This window comes from Dreissena polymorpha, chromosome 6 (assembly GCF_020536995.1).
Source record: "Dreissena polymorpha isolate Duluth1 chromosome 6, UMN_Dpol_1.0, whole genome shotgun sequence".
Lineage (NCBI taxonomy): Eukaryota > Metazoa > Mollusca > Bivalvia > Myida > Dreissenidae > Dreissena > Dreissena polymorpha.
In genome coordinates this window covers 56,228,781-56,241,478 of record NC_068360.1, presented here as the reverse complement: position 1 = coordinate 56,241,478, position 12,698 = coordinate 56,228,781, and the positions used below count along the sequence as shown (strand labels likewise).

Here is a 12,698-nt window from a genome sequence, read left to right as displayed (position 1 = left end):
CGACAGCCTTTCATCACGTACATGTCCTAGTCTCTCCAACAACTACCTGAGGCCCAGTACCAGCTCACAGTAGAGAGAATGACGGCCATCCTCAACGAGATGCAGCGACCCATCCCCCACCCCCTCCCTCCAGCTCAACAACCTCCAGCATCAGTACCTTCACCCACACTCACCTTTTACCAGCAGCGGCCGCATTGCTACCAGCCCCAGACCCAGCATTACGGCTTCCAGCAGCAGCCTTAGCCTGAGCACCAGTCTCAGCACTTCCAGCAATTGCAGACACCCAGAGGCAGCCAGCCATCCTCCTCCCCAAGGAGCTCTAGCGCAGGACTCATGTTGTCAGACATGCCGAAGTTTTACTCCTTTAACCCAGCCAACATGAGCGCCGTCAGCGAGGGGTGGATTCTCCATGAGCTTCAAAGGCATGATATAAATGCTCCATCCATACAAATCCCCGCAACATCTCAAGGGACTGATGATTTACTGGCAGAGATAAGGACCACCGTTGAGGAGAATTGAGACTGCTTGCACCTCGTCACCTGTATTTGCCAAGTGCATCAATAATAAAAACAATCTCAAATGTTTTTCAATCTTAATGACCTTAAAACAAAGAATAGTAAAAAAAAAACGTGTTTGTTGTCCTTTATTGTCATTAAAACCTCTAGTGTTAGGTAAATTTAACACCATTTAACACTATGTTGCAAATTGGTTCTGTTGTTGTTGCTCCCCTTTGAAGAAGTCAGTTCGAGTTGATCCCCTTTTGACCGTAGAAAACAATCGTCTGGACCAAGAAATCCTGTGTTTATTTACAAGCTGTACTCTGATATGCGTCCATCTGATTTTTCTTCAAGTAAGCACCCTTTCTACCTGGCAATACGTACAAATGACACTGCATCCCAGTGGTTCATGCGTAAACAATTGGGTGTCAACAAGCTAGGTCAGATGCTGAAGGCCATGCCAAGCACAAGAGAATAACGAACCACTCAGTTCGCAAATTCCTGGTCCAAAAACTTCGAAATGCAAACATTCCACCCACTGAAACCATGGCCATAACAGGGCACAAAAATGTCCAGTCCATAACCAATTATTCCAACATATCTGTTGAACAGCAGCAAAAGTGTTCAAACATTCTTGCTCAGTCCAGTAAATGTAACAATCCAACAGATTCTTCTTGTTCACCTTCATGCACCGAAACGATGGACGAAATGCTGCCTAGACAACCACTGTCTACCGTCGAAAAAGTTGATCTTGATGTTCGCCCCACCCAGTCACTTCACCAGCAAATGTCTTTCTCTAGTTGAACAACTTTGCCTCACAATTCTTTGATGCCACTTTCCACATTTTAAAATGTTAATGTATATTATTAGCTTAAATCCAAGTAATCTTTGTTATTTCGTCACGAAATAACCACATATTATAACAAAGAAGCAAATATTGTGCACCTCGTGATCGACTTGATAGTTGGATATCGAAAGTGAATTGTGTGTGGTGTTAGGCTACGTTGTAAACAAATGTAGTTCCTTGTATATAACAACTTAATGTCATATTGATATTATAAAACTTTAAGATTTGCAATGCAATATGATTAAAATTGTAATTAATAACGCTCGACTCTTTGTTACAGAACGATATTCTGATTAAAAAAATGATTATTTGATCAGCGGTTATTTTTGGAACGCGGAGTAATACACCGACCTTGGTTACACTACAGTCATCATCAAAGTACGGCAAACACTCATGAAAACTAATTTTGTTTAAGTAAAAAAAGTTTACTGAATACAAAGTGGGATAAATAGAATAATAGGTTAGTGTTGATTATAGATCAGGTTTATCATGCTCGGCACGAAAATGAAAAAGCAGTCGCCAAGGCTCGTGCTTTTTGTTTTCTAAGCCTCGCATGATAAACCTCATCCATTATCAACACTTACCTATTATTCTCTATTTCTATGTTTGATGGCTCGTTGTACATATGGTTACACTTGTTGCGACGTATGATGTTTTGAAAAGTAATTGAATTATGTTTTTGATAACCATTGTTTTTCCTGTCATGGACTTTTTCAACGTCTTCAAAAGTGTCATCTTATCGACCGCATTAATTCAAATTGATCTGAATGAATCAATAATAGTCTTTGAGTGCGAAACATGCATGGCGAATTATCAGAAATTAAGAAACGAATATTCATGTTTAAGACAGACATGTACTTAATGAATTTCTAAGAATTGTATTACAGCTGAGCGCTTTTTATAATTATTTGAAAGTCCCTTGTTTGGTTTCTACTAGAATTACGAGTACAAATGCGACGGTGTCAATACTTCCTGTTTACAGCTATTCATGATCGTTCAGATATGGAAGACATTAAACGAAAAGTTGATTTACAAAACAACATTTACTCCTAAAAAAATTAAAGAAGAAATGTGTTTTTGACAAATCAATACAAATCAGTCCCAGTAGAACACTTGAATAACGTTTCAGAGGAACAATGAACATATTTTATTTCCGTTTAAATATGTTTATGCGAAGGCTTGCAATAAACGTCTTGGATCGAATTGCAACAAATCCTATAATGTGATACGTTAATAGACATCTCAAATGCTTTTAATGCACTCATTAAGTAACTTTGCAATTAAAACAAGTATAACAGTGTCGAATTACAGTCACTGGTGTAATAAATTAAAGAACCAAACAAAAGTTCTGTTCATTATTTTGTCGTTTTGTCATTCTGACCTCGTTTTCAGTAAGAATTTAATGGAATTGTAGGTTTTAGATTACTAGAATTGTGATGTCTAAGTGTTTGTCTAATAAAGACTACATAAAGCTATAAATAGCGTCGTATTTATTCTATTTTAATGACTACAACAGTTTGTGATTGCGTCTTTCTTTCGTTTAACAGGTTAGCAAATGAAATGCAAAATAACCAAAAATCGACAATCAGAATAACACTAAAATCATTGGCCGATATGTTATCCATGACACTTTTAAGTGTTTTGGTTGTTAATATATCTGAAACTCAAGACATTACGCGATGGATTGATGTCGAAATGCTTACTTGCTGTGATTTAATACAAATCTCAATGTAGAAACCCGGTGTTATTTGAGTCCGAAATGATAAACAATATATCATTTAAAGCTACAAAACATGCTATTGTTGTGTTGATGTTTCCCATTTAGACTAGGAGAACCTAGCCGAACGCATATACCATCAAACCCGATGTAATAATCCATAAGGTTAATAAATAATGTAAGATTCAGTGAGTGGACATGTTTTGTCTATAATGTTCTGCGACATGCTTCTTTTGCAAATTTGTTTACACCTTTGTAACCTTTAACAAATCATGGAACAAATATTATAACAAATGAAAGAGCTTTTTTCGTTAGATAAAAATGCAAAGTTCATAAATAGCAGATCTATGAACACTTTTTAAAGCAAATCGTGCTAAGCAAATAAATAAATCTCACTTCATTGCTACGACCATTTATGCCACAATTGTCTGATTATGTTTTAAAACAAACACAAAAAGTAGACAAGATACATCCCGATACACATCAAAGGACCTAAGGAATCCAAAATGACGTCATGACGCGCGTTAATTGAATTGAGAACATTGCATATCCTTATTAGTAACTATTTGACACTCATCAGCATTAGAAGTGCTATACATCCTCGTAAAATATTATAAAACATTTTCGAAAATATCAAAGCGGAAAGTGTCTTCTATGCAAATTTTATTTGACAAAAAAGGTATTTAAAACCATTTTTATTGTATCACTAATATTAATCGCATCTTTGTTTAATAAATGCAACGAACAAAAACACACTGCAAGCACAAACACGTTGTGAAACTATGATTGTTTCTATTTTCAACTGCGTGGAATGCAAATATGTTTGTCATAAGCGGGTTCTTTTGTCATGACATATTCGATTCAAGTAAAATTACCCGTCATAATTATTTGTGTCCAATTTAAATGGTTATTAATTTTTTTTAAGAATTGTAATAGAACGGTTTATCCGTTCACCATAACGTGCATGCCAGTACCTATTATCGAAACGGAATAAACGAGATTGCTCATTGGTAATTGAGCGACATTCATACTTGACAGTTAGAGTCAATTGAATACAATTATTGATGTCATTTCACGTTATGTACTGAGTTTATCGCAACCGTTCTCATTTTGGATACGGGTGTTTTAGACAGATAATATTTTGCATTGTCATTCATAGAAAATGTTTATGGCATTAATAATTGCATTGAGTCATTCGGGCTATCCCTGCAGGATAACTTTTTTACGACTAGCAAAAATTACATACACAAACGCTGTTTATATTTTTGTGAGTCAAGGCTTTGTCTTCAGTTAAATGCTGCTTTAACATAGAAGCACTGATATAGGTGGTTAAGGTAATTCTTAGAAGAAGCCCGATTCATAAAATGTGTGTTGGTCTGGTCAAACAAATTATTAATGCATCATAGTGTAAATGGCATACCATAGCAAGAAGTGGCAACAGAAAGAACGAATATTTGCAGATTCTAGAACGTGTTTATTGTGGGAAAAATCAGGTGTCACCATGCAATGATCCACTAAGTCTCGACTGAATAATACTGTATACAATGCTATCGTATTGCTAGGGACATCACTTTACATGAAAGCACAGGGATACAGAATATTTGTTAAGTCTAACAATTACAGTAAACACAGACGTGTAGTCGCTCCAGGTGGCATTCAACTCTGTATACTAGTCTACCGTGTACTAGCTTGAATGTTAAGACAATTGCACAACATAGATGCCGTGAAAGCATATAAATAAAACATGGAATTACATACCATTTGTTATTAGTAGTATATTTTAGTTGATAACTGTTCGATATGAATGTTTTAAGACCGGTATGCCGATATATCTTTTCTACTTACTGTTGTTCTTAATAAAGATATTTTGCACATGGTCAGTTTCTCGCGCCCCGACGTTAATTTCGACAGCCGATAACGATAGTTTAATAAAAGAATGGTTACCATCTTTAATATTAAGCTATACAATAAAAGGTTGTTTCATTTGAATTCCTAATTTAGAGCAGAAGAAGCTGAAGCATATACGATGAAACGAGTCAACAGAGATTTTCAATCCCGATGTTATGTTACATTTTGGAGATGAATAATGTATGATTCAGTGAGTGAGTATGTTTTCTCCAACATGTCTTGCGACATACTTTTTTCTGCATAGCTTTTTTCAGATTGTTCACCTCGAAACAATGCCTAAGGCCAATATCACAACACGTGAAGAAGCTATTGTCGGTTGATAGAACTATAAAATTCATTTAAGGGTAGTTACATGAACATTTATTTAAAAGGTTATCATTCCATTTATGCCACAATGCTCTGATTATTTTTTAAAACAAACACAAATAGTAGAAACATATCATGATCATACACATACAATGAGCTAAATACTCCTATGCGTTTACTTAATTAATAAGATTTCAGAAGATTATTTGTTACTTGTAAGTTGGCACTCAACAGCATTAATGCTTCTATACATCACCTAGAATATGTTTATGCGAATTATGAACACACTGAATAGAAATGGTTAGTACACATTCAGATTTTTTTTCTTCATCTAAGGCAAATCCTTACTTTTTTTTTGCGCAAATGAGCTCATATAAATACAATTTTATTCGCCATGGGTTATTTCACTCATTTTATTACTAAATTTATTATTCTCTATTCTAAAAATACTATTAAATTCTCATCATCTCTATCAACCATATCGTCATCATTCTATCAACATCGTAATCATTATCATACAAATAATAACCCAAAGACAAAATATGAGTGGGCGTTTATATTTGACAGGACCTTCGACATATACATGCAAAAAACAATGCTTTTGACGCCCGTTTGTGTTCCATGTTCAAAGGAGATCGACCTCAATGTCATCGCTCAGTTAATCAGTCTCGAGACGACTTTAAATGGTGTAACATCCTTGTTCAGATGTATAAAGAACTGAAACGGTACTTATTAAATTCATTATCAATAAATAAAGTTCGTCCTCAAGTCTAGTAGGGTGTTTCTATATTCTTCGTTGTATTGTTTTTCTTTCGACTTATGCAATCAACCTGACTCTACTGCTTATGATATGTAACATACGATTACACTCAAATAATCATTTAAGTAATTGTAATGATTTTGTTTATAAATGCAAAACAAATTTCTCTTTTTTGTAAATAATCATGCTCAATAATTTATAAAGAAGCGTCCACTAGACAAACGCCACAAATATATGCCTTGTTAAGCTTTCAATATGTCAATGCTGAAAGGTGACCCCGGAAATGCGAATCAATCGACCCTGATAATTAAAAATAAGTGTTGGGGAGAGTGCTTGTAAATAAACAAAAATGACCTCGTAACAAGTCTACAAATTACGAAATGCCAAGATTTACAAAGTAATAAATTGCACTTGCTTGGAATGGACATCTCGGCTGTTGCTAAACATTAGACATATTTCATACGAAATTGCAACAAATGTTTTGCTTATTTAGCTGGACTCAAAACTGACACTCATAGATCAACCATGAACAGCACAAACACACGAACGAACGAACGAGCGAACGAATTAACAAAGGAACAAAAGAACGAACGAACTGACGAACAATCAAAGAAACTCACACACAAACAACCAAACAAACTGTAATTGACCATTTAAAGGCGATGTTTATTCGTACTTTAATTGAACCATCCCAAACTCTTCGTTTTCGTATTCCATATTACGTGCAACCAGTGGCGAAAACATGCTATGATACAATTGAAAAAACAACAACAACATATACAATCCATCATTTATAATGCCATATAATTAAAAGCCGAACAAAAATAGTATTATTACGAGATTTACATTCAAGCTAATTGTGATGTGCGACAAGCATTTCAACATATAATAACAAACATGTAAGTATAACCATTATAAGAAACCCAATATATTCCATACATGTACGTACATGCTACATTGCAGTTCAATACATAAGTATTTGCATACGTCCATGTGAATTAATAGCCATACTTCATATATATTCGAAAAATACATTCATAGCGTAAGTCAAGATAAACTATTAGAATGTAAATAAGGACTTGACACAGCTTATTTGCAGCGAATCGAGAGTGTACCACATCAATAGCTTAGTTGGTGTCATCCTAACTTAGTTATCTCACCCATGTTTCGATTATAGACAGATTTCCAAGAAATTAAGGTTAATTTCCTAGAAAGTATAAAAAACCTTTAATATATTCAAATTGGAATCATTTGAGGCCTGTTTTGCTGATCAGAAGACGAATTACCGACCATAAAAATAGAGCAAAATAGCAACAACATCAGTTAACGTTATAACGTTTGCGTATAACGTACTTAAAAGCTGTAAACTGTGTTAATTACACTAGCAAAAAATTTACATAACCACACAGACACAGAAAAGCACAGAGTACAGCCTAATTTGTGACGGAAAATATTTGCTATCGGCCCTGTCGATAGACCCTAATAATGTTATTTTTAAACAAAGTTTCGCGACAAAATTGCGTCGTTTTCTTACTTTAAACAACTATTGTGAGCAATGCATACGCGTTACATGTTGGTATTTCCATTTCACGGTACTAATTCTAGAAATAATTATGCTGTTTTTGTTCTTAGTGCTGAGTAAAGCGTATTGCATGCAACTTAAAACGCAAAAACAATGGATTATTTTCAACAAAATATCATCCACATAGTAACGTGATTTCAGAGCATCACAATAAGAATTTAACATATTGATTTAAACTCATTAGTCCAATATTCTGCTATGTATATATTTACATAAAAAACGATGTTCTTTTGTCCACTTAAACATAATTGTGTAAGGGAAAATCATATTAACTTCATCATAATGGCGATAAAATACACGCCATTTAGTCATCATTTATTGAATTTACTCAGTCTGGATGAAAATCATTTTCAAAAGTATTGTCTACGTCATGAAATTCATTGCCAAACCTTGTGAATGTAGGTATGAAGACAATATGCACTGTCTATGTAAACAGAGCGTCTATATCAGTCAACCATGAACATTTATCACTTATCAAATCACATTATAATTCACTTTTTGGTGATAAATAAAAAAAAATACTCTTACTTTATCGTGATGAATGTCCGTGTTAGGTGAGTATTTACATTGTCTGTTCGCATATGTTCTGTATCAATATAAACATGCGTACCGCATATAATTGGCGTCGCACTGATGTGCGGCGACTAGTATGTAATACGTTTTTTTTTGCTTATGGGAGGAGAAGTTATTTTACGAATCAATGTATATATTTTTGTTGTCAAAATATCTTGCATAGTGGTGATTTTTTGTGTAAATTAGTGTAAATAAGTACTGCATTTGTGCCTATTACATTTACTACAACATTTATTGCCAATAATGCAAAGCTAATTCTTTTAACTAATAACTGATCACAGGGACTGGGCAATAATAAATGATCACAGGGACTGGCCGAATACGCTAACCGGTGAAAATTTCTGGTTTTGTATAAAAATAAAACATAATCAAAATATATTTATTTTGTGGTTTTTCTAACAATAGCGCAGACTTTTGCTGTTCGAGTTTTGGTAAACGCGTATTGTCTTCAATTTTACAAGACGACAGCGATTACACGGTTTATTGCTTTATTGATAACCGTTACACTACAGTCACTTATTAATATCTTAGTTAGAAGGTGATTTTTCAAGCGGTTCCGTAGTGTAGTGGTAACACGCTCGCTTCACATGTGAAAGGCCGAAGGTTCGAGCCTCAGTAGAATCAAATTATTTTATTTGTGTTCTATGTTAACTTTTTGTTTTGATGTAGACATTTTAGTTTAAATAAATATGCTGTTACCATTTTTTTGTTTTTATTATGCCCATGAAATATATGTGTGAGAGGGTGGGGGGTTCGTAAAGACATTAAAACTTTTACAGTGTTTTCATATCAATGAGTACTCAACCCCTATCGTAAATGAGCAACGTAATAATAAGTTTAGAATCATCTCCCCTTGAAGTTGAGAAAAATATGAAATTATGCTTACAAGATGAAGCAGATTTTTAAAAACCTACACTGTTCTGTTCCATTAATGAAAAATGCACACTGATGCCAGTAAAAAAGGAAACCAATGTAAATAAAATGAACTATGAAATATTTGGGGGTTACAACACAAAATCCTAGATAATGGTTTTTGGGGGGGGGGGGGTTATAACACAACATCATAGATAATGGTTATAAGGGGGTTATAACATAAAATCATAGATAATGGTTATACCAGTATCTTTTTCTTTTTTGTTTAAAATAATCGGCCAATATATTAATATTTACAGTAGAAAAAAATCGTTCCATGTAACTTCATTGAGTTCCTTTTACACTGAAATTCCCGACGCCCTTTGATGCTTTGCATCAATACTTATCTTGTGATCATCCAAAATGTGATACAAAGGTTGGTCCGGTCAACCGTTTGATATGTCGATACTTAGTGATGTATCGGGGAAAACGAATAAAATAATCCTTGATAATTGGAAAGCAGTCATTGAGACAGTGCTTGTTAATAAATATATATATGACATAATTGGAAGTCGATCTGCAATTGACAGAGACCATGATACAATAGGAAAAGCATTGTCATATAATTAGCAGCATCACCTAAAATTACACAAAAATTGTAAAATTAGTAGTGCTACGAAAATAACTTAAAAGCAAAATGTGATGTTTGGCAAGCATTGCGACAGAAAAGAGCAAACATGTGAGTACAGCCATCAAGTAAGCATTTTTTTCCTATACTGAAAATGTACGTGAACTAATATGCTACATCGCTGTTGAATTTGCACGTATTTACATGTTCCCATGTAAGGTAATGGTCATATTTAAAACAAATTATACATGCACAATATATAATTATAAACACTGTAAGAATGCAAATCAATGACATCTATGACGTGTATTGTTGAATATACAAATAAAAGTTGAACTGTGTCTCAAAAACATACTTCAAATGATTCAATGATTCTGGTTTAAGATTGATTTCAGCGAATCGAAAGTTGAACACATTAATATCTTAGGTAATGTCTCACTAACTCATATCTCTTAACACTAAGATTTGAACTATTCAATTATAGAAAGAGATCTTAGAAGAATTTGCAATCTCGAAAAAAAGAGAAAATCTGAAACATGTTTTAATCAAAATCTGTTGAAGATTGTTTCATTGATCAAGAGAGACATAACCAAGCATTAGTACATAAAATAGAGCACGAGAGAAAAAATGGACATCATAATAAGCACGTAGTTTAGCCTAATTAAGATCGGTCATGTTTGTAGACCGTCATTATGGTATTGTGAAATAACGACAAATTGCGTCATTTTCTTTGTTTGAACAATTATGATGAGCCCACGCGATACTTGATTGTTGTTTTCACAACACGGTTCTAAATGTAGAAATATTCATACAACACTGTATTGTTTTCTACAAAATATCATCTAATAAGTACGTGATTGAAAGCAAAAATAGAGGTTAACCCTTGATTTGACGTACGAGCCCAATCGTATGCAATTCATATTGGAACATAAAAAACAATGTTGACATATATTGCTTATACATCTTTGTGCAAGGAACACGCATATTCACTTCGTCATATTTTAATATAATACAAGCGATTTTGCCATCATTTGAGCGGCGCCCTGGAAAAATGGAGCTTAAGCATGTGCATCAAGTGTGATCCCAGATTAGCCCGTGCAGTCCGAAAGGTTTTCCGCCTAAACTGGATTTTCGTTAAGAAGAGACTTTGTTTAAACGAAAATTTCAAAAGCGGAAAGCGTATTTCCTCTACCGTTTATGTAACGTGAATTTATATTTAAGCCGAGCAAGACAACATTTTCATGTATCCTCAATACAAGAATTACATTCATCCCTTATTTTCTTTATAAATGCAACAATAAATTACACACTATAAGTACAATCAAGTAATAACACTATGATTATTTCTATTTTCCACTGCGTGGAACGCAACTTTGTTTATCATAAGGGGGTTCTTTCGTCCATACATATTTAATAAAAGAATGACCCAATACTATTATTTTCTTCTTATTTAAATGGTTGAATCATTATGAGGATTGTGAAAGAACGATGTATCCAGTCAACATAATGTGCATACCAGTACCGAATATTGAAACTTAATAAACTAGATAATTGCTCAGGGGTAATGGAGCGACATTCATTAGGAACAATTTGAGTCAAATAAATAAAATTATTCATATTACTTTATGTTATTTACTGAGTTATCGTGCTCGTTTTCTTTTTCGTATCTGGTGACCCAAGTCAGAAATTATTTCGCATTTTCGTTTATAGGAAATGATTATGACATGAACAATTCCATCGTGTCGACCAGGATAACCCTTCAGGAGAACTTTTGTATGACTGGCATAAATAATTACCCACACAAATGTTGTTTCCAGTTCTTTGAGTTATGGCTTTGTCGTCCGTAAAATTCCGCTTAAGAAGAATAAGAAGCACTTAAAATCGTGGCTAAGGTTTTTCTTAAAAGAAGCCTGATTCATAAATTGGCGTTCGTCTGCGCTGACACAAAGTTTATTAATATTAGTGTTAATGGCATACCATACAACGAGGTGGAAACAGAAAGAACTATTCTTTTGCAGATTCTAACATGTTTATATTGAGCAGAAATCTTGCTTCATCATGCAATAGTCCACTGATTATCGACTAAATAATACTCTATACAATGCTGACGTATTTCTTGAGGCAAAACATTACATGCAGGCGCAGACATACACGCTTTTTTTCTGATTCTAATAATTATTGTAAACACGGAAGTCTAGTCGTTCCATGGGGCATTTGTTTGCAAGTCCACAGTGCAAAGTCTTGAATTTGAAGAGAAGTACAAAATATTAATGCAGTAAGATCAAATAATAAATGTGTCTATTCAATTCCATATGATAAATAGTAACATAATAAATTTGATTACTTTGTGATATGAATCTGAAAAGACCGGGCATATATAAGGTTGTGCCGATATAACTTTTGTACTTACTGTGGTGCTCATTAAGAATATTTCTTTCGCGTCGTCGTTAATTTCGACATCAGTCAACGTTAAATTGTTGTACAGAGGGCAGTTTGTGTAACATGTCGAAGATATAACAGATACACATTATAATAAATATGAATATAAGATTGTACTTCAATATTCTTCAGCCGAAATAAAGTTAAAAACATGGACAAAATACGTCGAATGATGTAACGTAATTTGAGTAATTATAAAAAACACACACATAGTCAAAACATGTCGCAACTGATGCAAGGTTACATTCATTTTTTTGACAAATATACGTCGTGCGTAATAAAACGTTACCTACAAGGCTATGGTGGGGATAGGGGCTGGATACGGGTCCATATTGACACACAAAAGCCGTTGAATGACGTCTGTGTAGTTGTGTAACATTTATCTACGTAACCCAGTGTAGAAATCACATTATGAAAGGGACAGCTAACTTTATTGGGTAATACGTGTAACTTACCCAATCCTCACATATTTTGCTGAAACTTACGCCTTATTGGTTTGCATTGGAATATCGCAAGATCTGGCTCATAAGTGTTCTCAACGTTTTAAAAACATATTTGACTTAGATTCTATGCGAAATAAAGAAAACTT

At 34.0% G+C, this 12,698-nt stretch overlaps 1 protein-coding gene across 1 annotated transcript in view; it reads left to right on the top strand.

Moving 5' to 3' along the window:
* LOC127835702 (uncharacterized) overlaps positions 1 to 589 on the top strand; it is a 2,287-nt gene extending 1,698 nt beyond the window's left edge. The window contains exon 5 of the mRNA XM_052362140.1: positions 1 to 589. This exon is cut by the window's left edge and continues 713 nt beyond it. Coding sequence (XP_052218100.1) covers positions 1 to 30 — 30 coding nt within the window. The 3' untranslated portion in view covers positions 31 to 589.
* Positions 590 to 12,698: the final 12,109 nt, after the last annotated feature.